Source organism: Anolis sagrei, chromosome 6 (assembly GCF_037176765.1).
Source record: "Anolis sagrei isolate rAnoSag1 chromosome 6, rAnoSag1.mat, whole genome shotgun sequence".
NCBI lineage: Eukaryota > Metazoa > Chordata > Lepidosauria > Squamata > Dactyloidae > Anolis > Anolis sagrei.
The window spans coordinates 7,990,686-8,013,242 of NC_090026.1; the positions used below are offsets into that span (position 1 = coordinate 7,990,686).

Here is a 22,557-nt window from a genome sequence, read left to right on the forward strand (position 1 = left end):
TTCCTGTGCCCCACCTTCACCTGATTCCTGGTGCCCCCCTCTCTTTGGAAGAGGAGCTAAACTCAGGTTCTCACTTCTGCATTTGGTAGATAGCCTCCAATCAAGCCTTGGGTGACACTCTCCGCGTGAAGGCACTATCCTGTATCAGCTTCTTCATCAAACTCAAGAGCAAGGTAAGCCACATCCTATAGGCAGGTGTTTCAATGCAATTTTTATTAGTATTTTTTAAAATCAGAGTGACAAAGCACATCAATCCTATTACATGATCCCCAAAATTAACAATCTACCATAATTATCCAGTCTATATCCAGTAAGTGTCGTACATACATTGCACAGCCCAACCGAAATATATATATATATATATATCTTGGTGTCTTGGTTTTTAGATCTGTTCCTGGGTTTATTTGGAACCCTCATTCAGAAAATTGCATTCGATAGACCTCATTTGCTCTAGTTCTATAGTAATGATTGTTTTCTATGGGTGTTTATTTATTTATTGTAACCTCCTTCAATGTAAATGTTCTTACATATCCTTACAAAAATAATAGAGTAAATAATAAATGTAATAATAATAATAATAGAGTAAAATAATGGAAATGTAATAATAACAGTAATAATAGACTAAAATAATAAATGTAATAATAATAGAGTAAAAGAGGAGGAGGAGGAGGAGGAACATGTCAAGCTACTCTGGGACTTCCGAATTCAGACTGACAAACGTTTTGGAGCACAATACTCCTGACCTCACAATTGTGTTAAAAAACAAAGTATGGATCAATGTTGCAATCCCAGGTGACAGCAGAATGAAAGAGAAACAACTGGAAAAACTGACACAATATGAGGATTTAAAGACTCTGGCACAAGCCAGTCAAGGTGGTCCCATTGATGATCAGCACACTGGGCGCAGTGCCCAAAGACCTTGGCCTGCACTTAAACACAATCAGCGCTGACAAAATGACCATCTGCCAGATGCAAAAGGCCACCTTACTGGGATCTGCACGCATTATTCGCCAATACATCACATAGTCCTAGACACTTGGGAAGGGTTCGACATGTGATCCATTACAACAGGCAGCAGAGTGATCTTGTCTGCTGTAGATTCATCCTGTTGTGTTTCAAATAATATAGTAAATGTAATAATAACAATAATAAATAAAGTAAAATAGTAAATGTAAAAATAATAGAGTAAAATAATAGATGTAATAGCAATAGAGTAAAATAATAAATGTAAAAATAATAATAAATAGAGATAAATAATAAATGTAGTAATAACAATAAATGGAGTAAAATAATTAATGTATTAAAATGATAATAAATGTAATAAAAAATAAAAATAGAGATAAATAATAAATGTAATGATAATTAGAGTAAAATGATAAATGTAATAATATTAATAATAAATAGAGATAAATAGTAAATGTAATAATAATTAGAGTACAATAATAAATGTAATAAAATAATAATAATAAAATAATGTAAATGTAATAATAATAAGAGAGTAAAATAAGAAATAGCTTTACTCAAGTATAAGCTGGGGGGGGGGGGTTTCGAAAATGAGGGCCATCGTTTGCCCATGCCTGATATAGATGAAGGTATGTTTGTGCTTTTGTGTGTTGATTTACTTGGGAGGGATACTAGATGGATTCCCAGAGCAGACCAGCTCAATGGCGATCTCTCCCTCCTTCTCGCCCTCCAGACCATCCTGAAGCACAAGCTTCTCTCTCCCATCCTGACCACCTTGTTCCCCATCATGAGTGCAGAGCCGCCTCCAGGACAGATGGACGCAGAGGACGAGCAGACAGAGGAGGACATCGAGGAGAGGGCCGAAGTCCAGACCCCCAAGCACTATGCAGCCCAGGTCCTCTGTGGGTCACGCCGTGTGCCTTGCCCTCCCAGGCTTCTTGTCTTGCTTGGTTCCAGCTTGTCCTTTTCTAGTTAGCCTTGATAGGGATGCTTCATTTCCAGCATGCCCTCTGTTTCCTTGAGTACCAACATTCTTGGATCAACTTTGGCACCAGGGGTATCAAACCCATTTTCATTGAGGGCCACGTCAGCCTTATGCTTGCCTTCAAAAGGCTGTTGGATCCATGTACAGAGAATATGTGGATACAGAGGGCCAACTATAATTGTTTTACATAGCGGTTGGTGCTTTTTCGTTTTTACCCAATTTGTGTCTCCAGAGGTTATTGAATGACAACTCCCATCACTCTTGATTATGATTATGCAGACTGGGGATAATTAATCTATTTGCCCCAAAGAAATGGGAAATTAATGTTTCCATTTGACATTTGATGTTTTGTTTTATGTCTGTTATAAGAGGCTGTGCTTTTTATTTAATTTTAGTTAAGTTATAATTCATATTTATATATTGGGTTGTATAAATGTTGTTAGCGTGGATGTATTGTTGTTGTATTCGGGCATTGAATGCCTTTTATGCTTGAATTCCACCCTGAGTCCCTTTGGGGAGATAGAGCGGAATATAAATATTATTATTATTATTATTATTATTATTGGAATTGCAACCCAACAGCACTTGTGGATCTGAGGTTGGAGGAATGTTAGAGGAGATTTGAAAGTCAGGCATCATATCCACAAGCCTTGTATCTAAATTCAAGCCCCAATATCCTAACTAAATAGAGCAAACTGCAGTCTTCCAGATGTGACTGTATTACTACTCCCATCTGCAGTGGGGCTGCAGTTGCAACGGGTAAATTGTTGAGCTGCTGAACTTGCTAACTGCAGGGTTGGTGGTCTGAATCCGCAGAATGGGTGAGCTCCCATTGCTTCTGCTAACCTAGCAGTTCAAAAACATGCAAATGTGAGAAGATCAATAGGTACCGCTTCCACAAGAAGGTAATGACTGTGCAGTGATGCTGGCCACATGACCTAGGAGGTGTCTATGGACAACGCCGGTTCTTCGGCTTAGAAATGGAGATGAGCAGCACCCCTCAGAGCCAGAAGCCTTTACCTTTATCTGTGTTTCATTGTTTCTAGGCATTGAATGTTTGCCTTTGTGTTTGTGTATACTAGAATCAGCCCTGAGTCCCCTCGGGGAGATAGGGCGGAATACAAATGAAGTGTAATTGCGCAGTGGGTTAAACTGCTGAGCTGCTGAACTTGCTGACCAAAAGGCTGGTGGTTCGAATCCACGGGACGGGGTGAGCTCCTGCTTCTAGGCTCAGCTTTTGCCAACCTAACAGTTTGAAAACATGCAAATGTGAGTAGAACAGTAGGTACCGCTTCTGCGGGAAGGAAATGGCACTCCATGCAGACATGCTGGCCACATTTATTTATCGTGTCAGGAGCAACCAGACAGTTGTATTACATTTTTAACAAAACAAACAAACAGACAAAACACAAAGTTTGCAAGTTTGGTAGTTGATTAAATGTCCTTTGACCAGTACCTGGCCACTTGGAGTGCCTCTGGTGTGGCCGCAAGGAGGTCCTCCATCGTGCATGTGGCAGGGCTCAGGTTGCATTGCAGCGAGTGGTCAGTGGTTTGCTCTTCTCCACACTTGCATGTCGTGGATTCCACTTTGTAGCCCCATTTCTTGAGGTTGGCTCTGCATCTCGTGGTGCCAGAGCGCAGTCTGTTCAGCACATTCCAAGTCGTCCAGTTTTCTGTGTGCCCAGAGGGGAGTCTCTCATTTGGTATCAGCCATTGGTTGAGGTTCTGGGTTTGAGCCTGCCACTTTTGGACTCTCACTTGCTGGGGTGTTCCAGTGAGTGTCTCTGTAGATCTTAGAAAACTATTTCTTGATTTAAGTCATTGACATGTTGGCTGATATCCAAACAAGGGATGAGCTGGAGATGTCACTGCCTTGGTCCTTTCACTATTGGCTGCTACTTCCTGGCGGATGTCAGGTGGTGCAATACCAACTAAACAGTGTAATTTCTCCAGTGGTGTAGGGTGCAGACACCCTGTGATAATGCGGCATGTCTCATTAAGAGCCACATCCCCTGTTTTAGCGTGGTGAGATGTGTTTCACACTGGGCATGCATACTCAGCAGCAGAGTAGCATAGCGCAAGGGCAGATGTCTTCACTGTGTCTAGTTGTGATCCCAAAGTTGGGGATCACAATGACCTTGGAGGTGAGATGTTTTTCACACTGGGCATGCATACTCAGCAGCAGAGTAGCATAGCGCAAGGGCAGATGTCTTCACTGTGTCTAGTTGTGATCCCAAAGTTGGGGATCACAATGACCTTGGAGGTGTCTACGGACAACGCCGGCTCTTTGGCTTAGAAATGGAGATGAGCACCAACCCCCAGAGTCGGACATGACTACATTTAATGTCAGGGAAACCTTTACCTATATTATCACTGTTGTTGTTGTTGTTGTTATCTGCTCTAGACATGATGTCTAGCAATGAGAAATACAGGAGGGCCACATAAAATGACATGACAGGCTGGATTCGGCCCATGGGCCTTGAGTTGAATGTGTGATCTACTCTATAGAGGTACTGCGGTTTGACACACCTTTAATTGACATGACTTGGTGCAATTAAATCCTGGGAGTTGTAGTTTGGCAGAGCCCCAGCCCTCTGGCAAAGAAGATGAAGATCTTGTAAACTACAGCTCGCACAGCAATTAATGGAGTGACAAATTGTGTTTATTCCAGAGTACCCTTCATCTGTGCCTCTGCTTTTTTCTTTCCCATCGTTCCCTTGAGTTGCTCATTGAACCCCACCTCGTTTAAAAAACGTACTTCCCAACATGCCTTCTCCCAGCAGGCCTTTCTGATTCTATGCTTTTCCTGTCTCTTCTATCAGGTGGTAGATATGTTGGCCCTTCACCTTCCCCCCGAGAAGCTCTTCCCCCAACTGGTAAGTATGGAGAATATTAAATGGGAGGATCAGCAGAAACAAGACTTAGAAGTCATGTTTTAAAAAACCCTCATTCCTTGGCAGACACCGTTAATGGAACCAGCGCTTCTGAGTACCAATCCGTACCACCGGAAAGCTGGCCTCATGTGCTTAGCGGTTCTGGCTGAAGGCTGCGGGGATCACATCCGGAAGAAGTAGGTTCCAAACTCCTTGAATGTTGAACTTATTGTTTTTGGGGGATTTCAGCTTCCAGACTCCCTCACCCAGCAAAGGGAATAGAATCATAAAGATGGAAGAGACCTCGTGGGCCATCTAGTCCAATCCCCTGCCAAGAAACAGGAAAATCACATTCAAAGCACCCCTGACAGATGGCCATCCAGCCTCTGTTTCAAAGCCTCCAAAGAAGAAGCCTCCACCACACTCTGGGGCAGAGAGTTCCACTGCTGAACAGCTCTCACAGTCAGGAAGTTCTTCCTAATGTTTAGATGGAATCTCCTTTCTTGTAGTTTGAAGCCATTACTCCGTATCCTAGTCTCCAGGACAGCAGAAAACAAGCTTGCTCCCTCCTCCCTATGACTTCCTCTCACATACTTATACAGGGTTATCATGTCTCATCTCAGCCTTCTCTTCTTCAGGCTAAACATGCCCAGCTCTTTAAGCCGCTCCTCATAGGGCTTGTTCTCCAGTCCTGCTGGCACAAGGGTTTAACTCATTGTGCCACCAGGGGCTGTAATAAATTTGATTAAATATATTAGTACAGCCACATATCACAGTGAGGAAGTTTTTCCTCATGTTTAGGTGGAATCTCTTTTCCTGTAGTTTGAAGCCATTATTCCATTGCATCCTAGTCTCCAAGGAAGCAGAAAACAAGCTCGCTCCCTCCTCCCTGTGACTTCCTCTCACATATTTACACATGGCCTTCATCATGTCTCCTCTCAGCCTTCTCTTCTTCAGGCTGAGCATGCCCAGCTCTTTAAGCTGCTCCTCATAGGGCTTGTTCTCCATACCCTTGATCATTTTAGTTGTCCTCCTCTGGACATATTCCAGCTTAGAGTCAACATCTCCCTTCAGTGGTAGTGCCCAGAATTGGACATAGTGTGATTCCAGGTAAATTGGTCTGACCAAAGCAGAATAGAGGGGTAGCATGACTTCTCTGGATCTAGACACTAGACTCCTTTTGATGCAGGTCAAAATGCCATTGGCCTTTTTTTGCTGCCTCATGACATCGTTGACTCATGTTTAACTTGTTGGCCACGAGGACTCCAAGATCGTCAGGGGAGGCCCTGCTCTTGGTCCCACCTCCGTCGCAGGCACATCTGGTGGGGACAAAAGACAGGGCCTTCTCAATGGCGGCCCCTCGCCTGTAGAACTCCCTCCCCAGTTATATTACAGCAGCTCCCTCCCTCCTGGTCTTCAGAAAAAAAGTGAAAACCTGGCTCTGGGGTCAAGCCTTTGGAGTGCAATAATAGCCTCGAAATACGTGCAATTGATCTTTGGAATGACCCCAGATTACAACTGAGGATGGTGTGATTTTAATAGTAAATGCAGTGTTTTATATGTTTTAATGTGCATTTAATTTCAATTTTTTAACGTAAGTGTATTCTAACTGTTTATTGTTCAAAGGCATTGAATAGTTGCCAGATGTAAAGCCACCTTGAGAAAGGCGGGATACAAATAGAGTAAACAAATAGTTATTGAATTTATTGAATGTGTTTTACATTTAACCTGAGAATCATGTGAAGACTTACACTGATGCTGGAATCAATAACCTTTAAGCATTTTTAATGCTCCATCTGGCCATTGTTTTCTTGCAGGCATCTCCAGCCCATGCTGCAGGTAGTGTGCCGGGCGCTTTTAGATGAAAGTCAAGTGGTCCGAAATGCAGCCCTCTTTGCCTTGGGACAGTTCTCTGAGAACCTGCAGGTGAGCCAAGTTGCAATGGTGGGCAAATTGCAGGCGTAGGCCTGGATTCCAATTCCCACTTGGTTATGGAAACCCATCGAGTGATCTTGGGAGTGTCACACCCTCTCAGCTTCAGAGGAAGGCAATGGTAATTGGTCTTGGCTGAAGTCTTGCAAAGGGCCACCATAAGTTGGAAATAACTTGTGATGAAAAGATTACTCAGACAATTCGAATTCTCTGTTTGTTGTCTTGTGTACTGAGTGGACCCTACTTTGCTGCATTGGGATCCCAGGTTGCACAATTAAAACTTGTGCTCCAGCTGCGCTCGTATCTTGGGATGTCAGACTTGGCCACAGTGGTCCAAGCTCTCGTTCCATCTAGGATAGACTACTGCAACACACTCTACATGGGGTTGCCTTTGAAGACCGCTCGGAAGCTTCAAATAGTCCAATGAGAGGCAGCTAGAGTACTTACAAGAGCGTCATACAGGGAGCATACCACCCCCCTGTTGTGTCAGCTCCACTGGCTGCCGGGCACAATTCAAAGTGCTGGCTTTGGCCTATAAAGCCCTAAACAGCCCCGGCCCAACTTACCTGTCCGAACGCATCTCTCCCTATGAACTATCACGGAGATTAAGATCCTCCGTGGAGGCCCTGCTTTCCGTCCCACCATTGTCACAGGCACGATTGGTGGGGATGAGAGACAGGGCCTTCTTGGTGATGGCTCCCCGGCTATGGAACTCTCTTCCTGGTGAGATCGGGTTGGCCCCCTCCCTTCTGTCCTTTAGAAGGATGGTAAAAACTTGGCTGTGGGACCAAGCTTTCGGGACAGGCCAATAAAGAGGCAACAGGAAAGATTACCAGGCCAATTAGATTTGACGTGGATGACAAGGACGGTTTTAAATGGAGTATTTTAATATTGAGATAAATGTTTTAAATGTTTATGTATGTATATAAGAATTTGTGTCCTGGCATTGAATGTTTGCTGTATATTTGCTGCACTCCGCCCTGAGTCCCCTTCAGGGTGAGAAGGGCAGAATATAAATGTTTTCAATAAATAAATTAAATAATTTGGCATAAATGGGTGAGTACTGTATAAATTTGAGTATAAGCCTAGTTTTTCATCCCCTTTTTTAGGCTGAAAAAGCTCCCCACAGCTTATACTCGAGTCAAGGTTATTTATTATTTAACTCTGTTATTAGTATTATTTTTATTTCATGTATTATTTTACTCTCCTTATTATTATTACATTTGCAGTATTTTACCCTATTATTATTATTACATTTATTATTTTACACTATTTATGATTATTATTACATTTATTATTTTACTTTATTATTACATTTATTATTCTACTCTATTATTACTGTTATTATTGCATTTCCATTATTTTACTTTATTATTATTATAATATTTATTATTTTACTCTCTTTATTATTGTTGGAAGGATACGTAAGTACATTTACATTGAAGATATGTAATGATTTAATCAGAGTTGGGCAGTCTTATCTCAAATTACAGTTTTATGTAAATATTAAAAAAATATTTCACCTCCTGATGCCTCAATTAATGTAATTTTATCGGTATCTATTTTTATTTTGAAATTTACCTGTAGTGGCTGCATTTCCCACCCTCGGCTTATATTCGAGTCAATATGTTTTCCCAGTTTTTTGTGGTAAAATTAGGTGCCTCGGCTTATATTCGGGTCGGCTTATACTATAGTATATACGGTAAATAGCACTTAATAAATTACATTTTGTAGGATAAATCTTTAGGTTTTTTTGTATTTATTTAACTCACTTAATGTTCATGTAGGTTATGTCTTTCATTGAGCATTCATGTCCTCTGCACAACACACCACTTTGGGGGTGTATTCTGATTTATTAATAGTGTGTTGCAGAGCTTTCCAAACTGTGAGTCACATTACGTTAGTGTGTCAGCTGCAATATGTAGGTGCATTGCGTGAAACCTCTAAGTCTATGTGAAATAAGCAAGAAATTCTATAGTCGCAGGCTTTCAGGGCTGGAATCACTGGGTTGTTGTAGGTTTTTTCGGGCTATATAGCCATGTTCTAGAGCAGTGGTTCTCAACCTTCTTAATGTCACGACCCCTTAATGTAGTTCCTCATGTTGTGGTGACCCCCAAGCAAAAAATTATTGTTATTGCTACTTCATATCTGCAACTTTGCTACTGTTATTATGTAAATATCTGATATGCAAGATGTATTTTCATCACTGGACCAAATTTGAATACTGGTGGGGTTGGGGGGATTAATTTTGTCATTTGGGAGTTGTAGTTGCTGGGATTTATAGTTCACCTACAATCAAAGAGCCTGCTTTACTCCACCAACGATGGAATTGAAGCAAACTTGACACACAGAACTCCCATGGCCCACAGTTTGGTGGGCCTTGACCTTGAGTTTTGGAGTTGTAGTTCACCTACATCCAGAGAGCACTGTGGACTCAAACAATGATGGATCTGGATCAAACTTGGCATGAATACTCAGTATGCCCAAATGTGAACACAGATGGAGTTTGGTGAAAATAGTCCTTGACATTTGGGAGTTGTAGTTGCTGGGATTTATAGTTCACCTATAATCAAGGGAATTATGAACCACACCAATGATAGAATTGGGTGAAACTTCCCACACAGAACCCCCATGACCAACAGAAAATGTGTTTTCTGATGGTCTTTGGCGACCCCTCTAAAAACCCCTCGCAACCCCTCCAGGGGTCCTGACCCCCAGGTTGAGAACCACTGTTCTAGAGGCATTCTCTCCTGACGTTTCGCCTGCACCTGACTACCCCTGAGGATGCTTGCCATAGATGCAGGCGAAACGTCAGGAGAGAATGCCTCTAGAACATGGCTATATAGCCCGAAAAACCTACAACAACCCAAGAAATTCTATATTTTGAAAAATAAACAAAAGGTTTTCATGAGAGATGTCGCACCCTCCCATACATTGCATTATGCATCCATATCTCTTATAAGGGATTGATTTAACCTCTGCTCTGATAGTAAAACCGGATGACTGTGTCGTAAAAGAACGCATGTCTCCAAAGTATGTCACCAACATGAATTGTATGGAAAGCTCTGGTGTGTTGTAGGGTTGCTTTTTGAAACATCTGCTGCTCTGCTTGAATGGAAGCATTGTCTGGATAAATGCCTCTTGCCAGAGACTGTACAATTATTTCTCTGTTTACATAACAAGAATATCTTCCCTAGTGCAGCACAAAATGGGTCTGAAGTGTCTTTCTTTCTCTCTGCCCCGCTCTCCATAGCCCGACATTGCCAATTACTCAGACGACATCATGCCGCTGCTTTTGCGCTACTTGGAGGGCGTCCAACTGGCTCATACCAGCCACATGGCCAAAGCCTACTATGCCCTGGAAAACTTTGTGGAGAACCTGGGTGAGACTCCCGCCTTCCCTCCTTTCTCTCTATCCCACTCTTTCTTTCTCCTCCTTTGCTTCTTGTTAACATTTCTCAACATTTGATAGAGCCATTTTTTGGCAACAGCTCAAAAGGTACTCAGCTAGAATGGCTAGAGAGTTGCAGTCCCTCTGAACTGTATTCCAGAAACAAATAATAATCTGAAAGTGACTAGAAATTAAGGTTTGGGTTCCACTGTCGATATGTAATTCTTGGTTAATTTTCTTCTCAAAAGCAGCAATGAGTAACTTTAATAATTCTTGTTGTTGTTGTTGTTATTATATTAATAGCCATCCCCTGCTATGCATTGCTGTGGTCCAGTCTGTGTATATGTGTTTTGTGTGTGTGTATGTGTGTGCATATTTTTGTATATATGTGCATTTGCATGTGTATATATAGGTGTATGTGTGTGGTTTTGAGAATGCGTTGTAATGTATTTTTTATTTTTTTGGCTTTTTAAGTCTCTTCTGCTGTGTTTTTCAGGGTTTTTTTTAGTGATGGTTATAAAGGCAAGTCGTGTGGCCAAACAATATCTGGACAGGGGTAAAACAGATCACTCCAACTGTCCCTCCAATATAAAGAATTCACTGGCACCTCTATAACGCTTGAGGGAATAACTCTCACTAATTAACTTCCGCTGCCACCATAAACTGAAATGTACAGGAACACCCTAGCTGTTTAAAATATTAAAAATGCTTTTTAAGGACCACCAAGCACTGTATCTTCTTAAATTGCTTCTTTAAAGGAAAACAGTTGAGGTTAAAAAAAAACTATAGCCACAAATGGCACACTTGACTCAGGCTTTTTGAGTTTTAAAATAATCAAGGAAAGTTTATTGAAAGAAATACAGAAGAAAGCAAGTGCTGTTTAAAATCTTGGCTGTTACATAGAGGTTTTGGCTTATGTCTTGCAAGCGTAATGGTTACATGTAATGGCTCTTTCTTTGTTACTAATACAGAGTTTTTCTGCTCTTTAACAACAAGTACACTTGACAGGATCTGAATCTCTGCCAAGATACAACTGTAGCTTAGCTACCCTCAACTGTGGCCTAGCTAACTACAAATCCAGCTATTTCTCCCTAAATAGCTGTACCAGTTTGCTACAGCTTCTTTTGCTGGCAAACCTAAGGCAAACTGCCTTCTCTTAACTGATCTTAAAACACGAGCTCCTAAACTGCCTTCCTACTCTAATCTCTAACAACAACAGACTGACTGAAAAAGCCCTCTTCTTTCCCTCCAAACCTTTCTAAACTCCGCCCCCTTTCTTTAAACCAATCCTGGCTGTTCTAATGCTAACTCAGGCCTAGGACACTCCCCCTCTCTAAAATGGTGCTTTCCCTGAACTAAAATGGCTACTGCTGCCCTCTGCCAGGCCTTCTAAAGCTGCAACTGACTGGCCTGCTTCTCCTAGGCCCTGCCATCCAGGCTGGCAAGGTAAGGGATCTTTACAATGGTCACTCATTGGCCTGATACATTTATTGTGTCCAAATTTGGTGCCAATTCGTCCAGTGGTTTTTGAGTTGTGTTAATTCCACAAACGAACATTACGTTTTTGTATTGTCGAAGGCGTTCATGGCCGGAATCACTGGGTTGTTGAAGGTTTTTCGGGCTATATGGCCATGTTCTAGAGGTATTCTTTCCTGACATTTCGCCTGCATTTATGGCAAGCATCCTCAGAGGATACCTCTGAGGATGCTTGCCATAGATGCAGGCAAAACGTCAGGAGAGAATGCCTCTAGAACATGGCCATATAGCCTGAAAAACCTACAACCCATTACGTTTTTATTTATATAGATATATTCATACAATAATACAATATTATATCAATATATTAATATAGTAATATATTAATACAATATATTAATATCTTATATATTATATTAATATAATAATCATCGATGTTGCAATCCTAGGCAACAGTAGGATTGAAGAGAAACAGCTGGAAAAGTTGACACGATACAAGGATTTAAAGATCAAACTGCAAAGACTCTGGCACAAGCCTGTAAAGGTGGTCCCAGTGGTGATTGGCACACTGGGTGCAGTGCCTAAAGACCTTGGCCTGCACTTGGACACAATTGGCGCTGACAAAATTACCATCTGCCCACTGCAAAAGGCCACCCTACTGGGATCTGCACGCATTATTTGCCGATACATCACACAGTCCTAGACACTTGGGAAGTGTTCGACGTGTGATCCAATACAACAGCCAGCAGAGTGATCTTGTTTGCTGTATACTAATCTTTTTATTTTTCAAATAATAATAATAATGATAATAATAATAATAATAATAATAATAATAGAATTGCAAATACTCTGGCACAAGCCAGTAAAGGCAGTGCCAGTGGTGATTGGCACACTGGGCGCAGTGCCTAAAGACCTTGGTCTGCACTTAAAAACAATTGGCACTGACAAAATCTCCACCTGTCACCTGCAAAAGGCCACCCGACTTGGATCTGCACGCATTATTCGCCAATACATCATGCAGTCCTAGGCGCTTGGAAAGTGTCCGATGTGTGATCAAACAAGATCAAACAGAGTGATCTTGTGTGCTGTGTACTAATTATATTATGTATCTAATAATAATAATAATAATAATAATAATAGTAATAATAATAATAATAATAATAATAGTAATAATAATATTAATAATAAGATGAGCGGATTAGCTTCTCTGCTTTAGTTGCCAAGTGATGACTGTCTTACTCTCTGAGGTGGTCTCGGCAAGCATTTCTCTGTCTGTCTTTCCTGGAGTGTGAGGTGAAGCAGTGACCCTCCCTCCCTCATGCAGACGCAGAACAACCCCTTAGCAAAGGGGGGGCTATAGCCAAGCACGTTGGGGAGCCCGAGGTATGGCTTCTGCCCAGCTGGCCCACAGCTACATAGCCTTGCACTCACTGGATGAAGACGAGTGAGGACCATTCTGATGGCAAACTAGAGCAGAGGGGCAAGGCTCTTCAGTTATAGCCTCCGTTTGGGGGGTGTTTGATGTGGGGGTCCACACTTGGGATTCTCCATTCAGATCCCCCAGTTTCCCATTTTGGGTTTGATGCTATTGCCACTGTGATGGGGCGTAAAATTATTGCCACCAATTCTGTGAGGAAGCCGGGCAATGATCAGTATCAACTTAAGAGTTGGTTTATAAAGGGACTATTAATTACAGAAGTATTTATTTATTTAATAGCGTAGTTTTAATGTCACTGGTTTGGTTTTACTTCTTACGCAGGCTGTTTGACTTAGGAGAAACTGTATCAGGCAAGGCAAACAGTAACAAATTTATTTAACAGGAGTATAACAGATTCAATTGTTACTTCATTAGAGGCACAAACTTAGTTAGTTACATTGAAAAGGTTTCCTGAATAACTTTAGGTACAGACTTTAAGAGGTTTCTGTAAGCAGATGTATCTTTCCTGGACAACTGTCCTAATAAAACAAATAAGCTAAAAGGCTTATTTAACAGAATTGGCTCCCAGCCAAACCTTGATTCTTAACCCAGAATCAATCACCCCTTGTAGCTTTATCACTACCGGATCCTTTCCTGTAACCCTTTTGGTCACAGACTAGTTCCCTGAATCTCCCACCAGAGATTTCAGTCTTCTCTGTAACTCTAACGGTCACAGACTCTTCCCTGTTTCTCCCACTAGAGAAATCAGTCCTTTCTGTAACTCTAACGGTCACAGACTCTTCCCTGTTTCTCCCACTAGAGAAATCAGTCCTTTCTGTAACTCTAACGGTCACAGACTCTTCCCTGTTTCTCCCACTAGAGAAATCAGTCCTTTCTGTAACTCTAACGGTCACAGACTCTTCCCTGTTTCTTCCACTAGAGAAATCAGTCCTTTCTGTAACTCTAACGATAACAGACTCTTCCCTGTTTCTCCCACTAGAGAAATCAGTCCTTTCTGTAACTCTAACGGTCACAGACTCTTCCCTGTTTCTCCCACTAGAGAATTCAGTCCTTTCTGTAACTCTAACGGTCACAGACTCTTCCCTGTTTCTCCCACTAGAGAAATCAGTCCTTTCTGTAACTCTAATGATCACAGACTCTTCCCTGTTTCTCCCACTAGAGAAATCAGTCCTTTCTGTAACTCTAACGGTCACAGACTCTTCCCTGTTTCTCACACTAGAGAAATCAGTCCTTTCTGTAACTCTAACGATCACAGACTCTTCCCTGTTTCTCCCACTAGAGAAATCAGTCCTTTCTGTAACTCTAACAGTCACAGACTCTTCCCTGTTTCTCCCACTAGAGAAATCAGTCCTTTCTGTAACTCTAACGGTCACAGACTGCCTATTTCAAACAGATGTGCAGTTTGGTGACAGTTGGCTCCACCCCCGTTGCTATGGCAACTCAGCTAAAGCCAAACCAGCCACCATCTCTAACAGAATATAATCCTACATACTTACCATTTATTAACTACTGTTTAAACAACACATAACCATAGGAATAAAATTACACATCGTCACATCACCTGCTTCCAGAATTTCAGTCGTGAGAATTGTTGGGTGAGTGGGCTTATCAACAAAGGACCCTCCCCATAAATGTACAGCAGAGTCACTTATTAGCAGCAGCGTGACTCAGCGCCAGTAGCCCAAAGTGATAAAAAGAACAAAAACATGCAGGTCAATGTTATATTTTCCTTAGGAGGCTTTTTTTCTATCTATATAAATAAAAATGTAATGTTTGTTTGTGGGATTAACATAACTCAAAAACTACTGGGCAGATTGACACCAAATTTTGACACAATATAGCTATCAGGCCAACGAGTGACCATCACTCATAAAAACACTGAAAAACACAGCAGAAGAGACTTAAAAAGCAAAAAAAAAAAAAAACACCATTGTAACACATGCGAAACCGTGGAGGCCGTGACAGACTTTGTATTTCTAGGTGCAAAGATTACTGCAGATGCAGACTGTAGCCAGGAAATCAGAAGATGCTTACTTCTTGGGAGGAGAGCAATGTCCAGTCTCGATAAAATAGTGAAGAGTAGAGACATCAGACTGGCAACAAAGATCCGCCTAGTCCAAGCCATGGTATTCCCTGTAGTCACCTACGGATGTGCGAGCTGGACCTTAGGGAAGGCTGAGCGAAGGAAGATCGATGCTTTTGAGCTGTGGTGTTGGAGGAAAGTGCTGAGAGTGCCTTGGACTGCGAGAAGATCCAACCAGTCCATCCTCCAGGAAATAAAGCCCGACTGCTCACTGGAGGGAAAGATACTAGAGACAAAGTTGAAGTACTTTGGCCACATCATGAGGAGACAGGAAAGCCTAGAGAAGACAATGATGCTGGGGAAAGTAGAAGGCAAAAGGAAGAGGGGCCGGCCAAGGGCAAGATGGATGGATGGCATCCTTGAAGTGACTGGACTGACCTTGAGGGAGCTGGGGGTGGTAACGGCCGACAGGGAGCTCTGGCGTGGGATGGTCCATGAGGTCACGAAGAGTCGGAGACGACTGAACGAATGAACAACAACAACACATGCGCAAAACCGCATATATACACGTAAACTCACATATACACATATATAGCCCTAAACAGTTCCGGCCCAACTTACCTATCTGAAGGTGTCTCCCCTTTCAAAACTTCCAGGAATTGAAGATCATCTGGGGAGACCCTGCTCTCGATCCCGCCTGTCTCACAGGCACGCTTGGCGAGGATGAAGGACAGGGCCTTCTCAATGGTGGCCCCCCAGCTGTGGAACTCCCTTCCTGGGGATATTACCTTGGCCCCCTCCTTCCTGACCTTTAGGAAAAAGAGTAAAAACCTGGCTCTTCGAGCAAGCTTTTGGAACCTCGTTGTAACCAGATAAACTCAGTATTGTGAACAAATATGGAACGGCTTAATGATGCAAATAGACATGGATTTAAACCTGGAAGTCATTGACTTTTATAGTTTTAAATTGTTTTTATATGAATGTTATTATGTGATTTAACCTGTTTTAAACGATGTATTTATGTGTGTTTGGCATCTAATTGTTGCCAGTCAGTACGCCGCCCTGAGTTGCCTTTGGGTTGAAAAGGGCGGGATAAAAGTGGGCTAAATAAATAAATATATACACACACAAAACACATATATACAGACTGGGCCACAACACATGGCAGGGGGTGGCTAGTCTATATAAATAAAAATGTAATGTTTGTGGGATTAACATAACTCAAAAACCACTGGACGAATTGACACCAAATTTGGCCACATTACACCAATTAATGCAAGGAGTGACCATCACGAAAAAAAGATTTTTTTTCCACTTGGGAGTTCTAGTTGCTGGGATTTAGCTGCCGATCCAGTTCCGAGTGCTGGTTTTGACCTAGAACACCCTATACGGCTCCGGCCCAGTGTATCTGTCCGAACGCATCTCCCTCTACGTCCCGCCTCGGAGTTTAAGATCTTTTGGGGAGGCCCTGCTCTCGGCCCCACCTCTTTCACAAGTGAGGTTGGTGGGGACGAGGAGCAGGGCCTTCTCAGTGGTGGCCTCTCACCTGTGGAATTCACTCCCCGGGGAAATTAGGTCATCGACATCCCTCCTCTCCTTTAGAAGGAAACTAAAAACATGGATGTGGGACCAGGCTTTTGGGTAATCTGGCAGATAGACAAAGGACAATGACAACTAGAATTGATAGGATCTGACAATGTGGAATGAATTTACGGATTCTGAGCTGGCGAACGTTGAGCACTAGACTGTTTTATTGATAGTGATGTATAATTGATTGTTTTAATTGTTGATAACTGTTGTCTATATATGTTATTTTATTGTTGTGTTGGCATCGAATTCTGCCTTTTGTAAGCCTCCCTGAGTCCCCCCTCGGGGGTTGAGAAGGGTGGGGTAGAAGTACGCGAAATAAATAAATAAATAAATTTATAGTTCACCTACAATCAAAACTTCCACCAATGATGGAATCGAACCAAACTTGGCACACAGGACTCCTATGACCAACAGAAACCACTGGAGGGTTTGATGGGCATTGACCTTGAATTTTGGAGTTGTGGTTCACCTACATCCAGAGAGCACTGTGGACTCAAGCAATGATGTATCTGGACCAAACTTAGCACAAATGCTCCATATGCCCAAATGTGAACACAGCTGGAGTTTGGGGGAAATAGACCGTGACATTTGGGAGTTGTAGTTACTGGGATTCATAATTCACCTACAATCAAACCCCACCAATAGAATTGGGCCAAACTTGCCACACAAAACCCCCATGACCAACAAAAAATACTATGTTTTCTGGTGGTCTTTCATGACCCTTCTGATACCCCCTCACGACCCCCTTCCAGGGGTCCCGGCCCCCAGGTTGAAAAACGCTGCCTTAAGGCCATCCAGTCCAACTCCCTTCACCACGTCAAGAAAACATAATCAAAGTCCTCCTGACAGAGCCATCCAGCCATAGAGATAGATATATATGATTCACACACACAGACACACACAGATATAGTATCATAGATTTGAAAGGGACCCCTAAAGAAGGACAATTATATGTTGCATGTTCCAGAGTAGGCAAACCAGACAATCTCCACATCAACACTGACAAAGAAACAGGAAGAAATACTGTTTACCCACAAGCAGAAAGAAATTATATATATTAGAAACCAACACTTTCTTGTTACTTTATTTTCCAGATCACCAGACTGGGCCACAGCAACGCGTGGCAGGGGACAGCTAGTAACACAATAATAAGGTTGCACTATTTAGAAGAACAAGTTTTCCATAACACAGAGTTCTTTATACTTCCTTCTTTGCTTCAACACTGGGCTTCTTTCTCTTGCAGATAAACAGCTTTTCTCTCACAGAGTCTCTTTCACACTGAACTTACACAGAAGTTTCACACAGTAGCGTTTTAAACACAGCAGCCTTCACACATGAGGCCTTCAATCTGGGGCTTCTCTCACTGAAGCTTCTCACACCAGGCCTTCTCAAACTGAGGCATACTAACATTGAGGCCTTTCTCCCACTGAGGGCTCTCTCAGAGTGAGGCGAACTAACACTGAGGCCTTCTAAGTTACGGGCATGCCTGCTTATATAGAACTGCAGCTTTTGCTGAGTCATTGCATTTAGTGCTTGATTTACATTTTTGCAATTAAAAATACCTAATTAAGTTTTAATATTTCTGACAAAATTCACAACTAATTTGTGTGTGTATGTGTGTGTGTGTTCATAACAGCACATTCTGCATAGCAATAAAATGTATGTACAGAAAATGCCATTTTGTGTGCAAAAAACCATGATTTTTGAGCAAAATAAATCTCCAATAATGATTTTTTTTTTGGTCACAGTTTTTACACACAAGCCATTTAGCTCTTTTTCTGTACAGAACAACCACATCTAGATTAAGACCTCAATTGCGAAGATTATTGAAAGTCAAAGAACATATTTTTAAATCATTTTTTCCAAAAGTTTTCAAAAATTCTTTCCATCCCTAGTTTATATTTTGCTGTTTTCAATCATCTGTTCCAGTTTAAAAGTCCCGGGTTTTGTTCATGTTATTTCCTATTTTATGGAGGCTCAACCTCTTTAAGTCCTCAGGATTCTTGTCCATCAGCAGTGCTGGTTTGGACCTTTGGGAGGTGAAGTTCGACAATATCTGGTTGCCGCAGTCAGACTCAAATGGGTATAAAGATGTTGTGGGCAGCAGCTGCCTTTCTGTTGTGTTCAAACAAGGTCAATGATGGTCTTGTTTTCTTTCCTTCTGCTCCCCCCATTTCCTCCTTCCTTCTCTTGGACAGGAGACAAGATTGCTCCCTACCTCCCCTCCCTGATGGAACGGATGCTCACCACCTTAAGTCTTCCCGGAAGCCCTCGGACCAAGGAGCTGTCCGTCAGCGCAATTGGAGCCATTGGTATGGAACCCCTTGGCCTGGGCACCCAAATCTCCCCTTAAGACTATAGAAAACAGTAGGAAAATAGTGTGGGAGTGGGGCAGCTACTTGTCCTCACACTTGGCCCATCTGCACTCTGAAATTACCTCTCTTTATGATCATAGGTTTGCTTAAATAATAATAATAATAATAATAATAATATGAAATCCAGCATATATAATAATAATAATAATAATAATAATAATAACAACAACAACAACAACACTTTATTTGTACCCCGCTACCATCTCCCCAAGGGACTCGGTGCGGCTTACATGAGGCCGAGCCCAAATACAACAATACAAGCAATAAAACAACAAGTAATTAAAATAAAAAATATAGTCAATAAAATATACAACATTATCAATAAGACAGCACATATCTCGTTTGCTGTGACATGCTGTGTTTTTATGTCAGTAAAATAATAATAATAATAATAATAATTATTATTATTATTATTATTATTTTACTTGCTGATACATCACACATTATTTTATTATTATTAGAAACACAACAAGATAAGTCCCCAGCAGAAACTCTGCTGGCTGTTGAATTAGATCACACGTCGGACGCTTCCCAAGTGTCTAGGACTGTGTGATGTATCAGCAAATAATGCGTGCAGATCCCAGTAAGGTGGCCTTCTGCAGCTGGCAGATGATAATTTTGTCAGCGCTGATTGTGTTTAAGTGCAGGCCAAGGTCTTTAGGCACTGCACCCTGTGTGCCGATCACCACTGGGACCACCTTTACTGGCTTATTATTATTATTACTATTAACTGTTATTATTATTATTAACTGTTACTATTATTATTATTATTATTATTATTAAAGTCCACCTTACTTGGATCTGTGCGTATCATTCAAAAATACATCACACCGTCCTAGACACTTGGGAAGTGTTTGACTTGTGATTTTTGATACGAATCCAGGATATATATATCGTTTGCTGTGACGTATTGTGTTTTTGTGTCAGTAAAATAATAATAATAATAATAATAATAATAAAGTTGTGACAATTTGTGATATAGAAAATCACTTCCCCATGACCATTTTGGCCGTTGTATATTTGAAGTGAATGGAAAAACATGCGGGAACTGACAGGGCTACTCACACATATGAAAGATATAAAAAAAATATGAAAGATAATAGAAAAATATACACAAAAATGTCTAAATACCATATATTAGGGTGTCACAAACAGTTAAAACACTGATGAACCATCTAAGAAAAATATTCTTGTTTCCCATGATAAGAGGTTTTATTATTTATATTTTCTTAGATAGTTGATATTTTATTTTACTGTTTCCAATACACTGATATATGATATTCAGGCATTTTTTTATGTCTTAGCATTTTTCCTATATCTTTCATATACATTTGTAGACTTGTCGGAGACCCCGGTGGCACAGTGGGTTAAACCGCTGAGCTGCTAAACTTGCTAACTGAAAGGTCGCAGGTTTGAATCCGGGGAGCGGCATGAGCTCCCACTGTTAGGCCCAGCTTCTGCCAACCTAGCAGTTCAATAACAATGTGCAAATGTGAGTAGATCAATAGGTACTGTTCCAACAGGAAGGTAACAGCACTCCATGCAGTCATGCTGGCCACATGACCTTGGAGGTGTCTATGGACAACGCCAGCTCTTCAGCTTAGAAATGGAGATGAACATCACCCCCAGACATGACTAGACTTAATAACAGGGGAAACCTTTATCTTTGCCTTATATGTGTCATCAAATTTTGCCTTTTATTGTGAGCTGCCCTGAGTCCCCTTTGGGGTGTGAAAGGTGGGATATAAATGCAGTAAACAAATAAATACATAAATAGAGGGAAAAGGACAAAAGAGTGGCTGATGAGAGGGGTGAGCCAGGTTTTATAGGTTCTTCTTAACAGGGTTGAGAAGTTATTTTTTTTAGAATCACAGCACAACCGCTTCAAATTCCCCCCTGGATATAGCTGCTGGCCATGCTAGTTAGTTGATTTTGGAAGCTGTCATCCACAAAACACACCTTGTAAGGAATGTTTTAGGTCTCTTACTTCTGCCACATGGGCTCACCTCACCCCCATCTTCTTGCTCTCCAGCTCAGGCTGCCCAGGAATCCATCATGCCATACTTCCAAGCCATCATGGATCAGCTGATGGGTTACCTGCTCACCACCCAGGAAGACCTCAGACCTGTCCAGATTCAATCTGTAGGTAAGGAAGTTGCCTCTGAAAAAATATGCATTCTAACTCATATCTATGGGAGCTACGGTCTTGGATTTACCATGGAAACAGGAAACAGCATGTAACAGTGAACACTTTGAAATGACTGCTTTATGCTGCAAGTTATGATAGAATTGCTCTGGAGGTCTTAGAAAATGCCTCGAAAGGGTTTGTTCCAGGTCAGCTATTTGTGGGGGTTGCAGTGGTCTGTTGAAGTTGCAATGAAATACAACATAATATTATTATTAATAATACAATATTATAATTATATATTTTGTATTACATGTAATATTACTAATAATATTACAATATAATGTTGTAGTACAATATATTAATATATAATACTGATATTGTACTATGCTAATAATTTAATATATTGTATGTATATATATCTTGTAAGCCGCTCTGAGTTCCCTTCGGAATGAGAAGGGCGGCATATAAATGTCATGAATAAATAAATAAGTTGGTGCTGAATTGGGTGAAGGTACTGCAAATCCTATCACCCGTGGTCCATCCTCCCCCAAACCACACCAAGACATAAAGTGGGTCATGGGGGGGTCTTTGTGCCAAGTTTGGTCCAGGTCCGTTATTTGTGGGGGTCCCAGTGGTCTGTGGAAATGGTTGTACTGCTGCATCTATCCATACATACTCACATAAATGCAATACTGACTTTTCTCCCCAAACTCGCTAGTATGTTCAGTTGCGATCAATTCTTCTGTTTGTCGTTTGCCATAGAAAAGAATAGGAAAAGGTTAAGGGAGAGGCAGTGGGCGGGGTCATGCAAATTCCACACCAGTGGAGAGAGTAAGAAACACTGGGTTGTCTGTGGTGGAGAAGAAACAGAAAATCTAGAATGATATTGTCCCTGAATGAAAGCCTTCAGTTGAGTGATGGGCAGTGTTGTGTTTGTGGAGGACATTGGCAGGGCTCTTGTACATGTTCGTAGTTTAAGATCCACTGGGGAGGCACTGCTCTCGGTCCCACCGGCCTCTCAAACGTGTCTGGTGGGGACGAGGGACAGGGCCTTCTCAGTGGTGACCCCCCACTTGTGGAATTCGCTCCCCAGCGAGATTAGATCAGCGTCCTGCCTCCTTTCCTTTAGAAACAAACTGAAATCGTAGTCAGTTCTTGTGGGTTTTTTCGGGCTATATGGCCATGTTCTAGAGGCATTTCTCCTGACGTTTCGCCTGCATCTATGGCAAGCATCCTCAGAAGTGAAATAGTAATTTTTGAACCAGGCTTTTGGCTAGCAGGCACGACGGCACTTTGGGCACTGAACTGGACCATATGATAGTTATGATAATGAAAACGGCTATGACTGTATAATTAATGTTATTGTTTTTAATCTATTGTGTA

At 41.6% G+C, this 22,557-nt stretch overlaps 1 protein-coding gene across 1 annotated transcript in view; it reads left to right on the forward strand.

Annotated features, from left to right (window-relative positions):
• Positions 1 to 22,557, forward strand: part of IPO4 (importin 4) — a 71,940-nt gene that overhangs the window by 17,387 nt on the left and 31,996 nt on the right. Inside the window, exons 9-16 of the mRNA XM_067469738.1 lie at positions 90 to 173; positions 1,697 to 1,858; positions 4,771 to 4,824; positions 4,909 to 5,018; positions 6,639 to 6,747; positions 10,007 to 10,136; positions 18,870 to 18,983; positions 21,079 to 21,192. Of these exons, the coding sequence (XP_067325839.1) occupies positions 90 to 173; positions 1,697 to 1,858; positions 4,771 to 4,824; positions 4,909 to 5,018; positions 6,639 to 6,747; positions 10,007 to 10,136; positions 18,870 to 18,983; positions 21,079 to 21,192 (877 nt within the window). The remainder of the gene's footprint in view (positions 1 to 89; positions 174 to 1,696; positions 1,859 to 4,770; positions 4,825 to 4,908; positions 5,019 to 6,638; positions 6,748 to 10,006; positions 10,137 to 18,869; positions 18,984 to 21,078; positions 21,193 to 22,557) is intronic.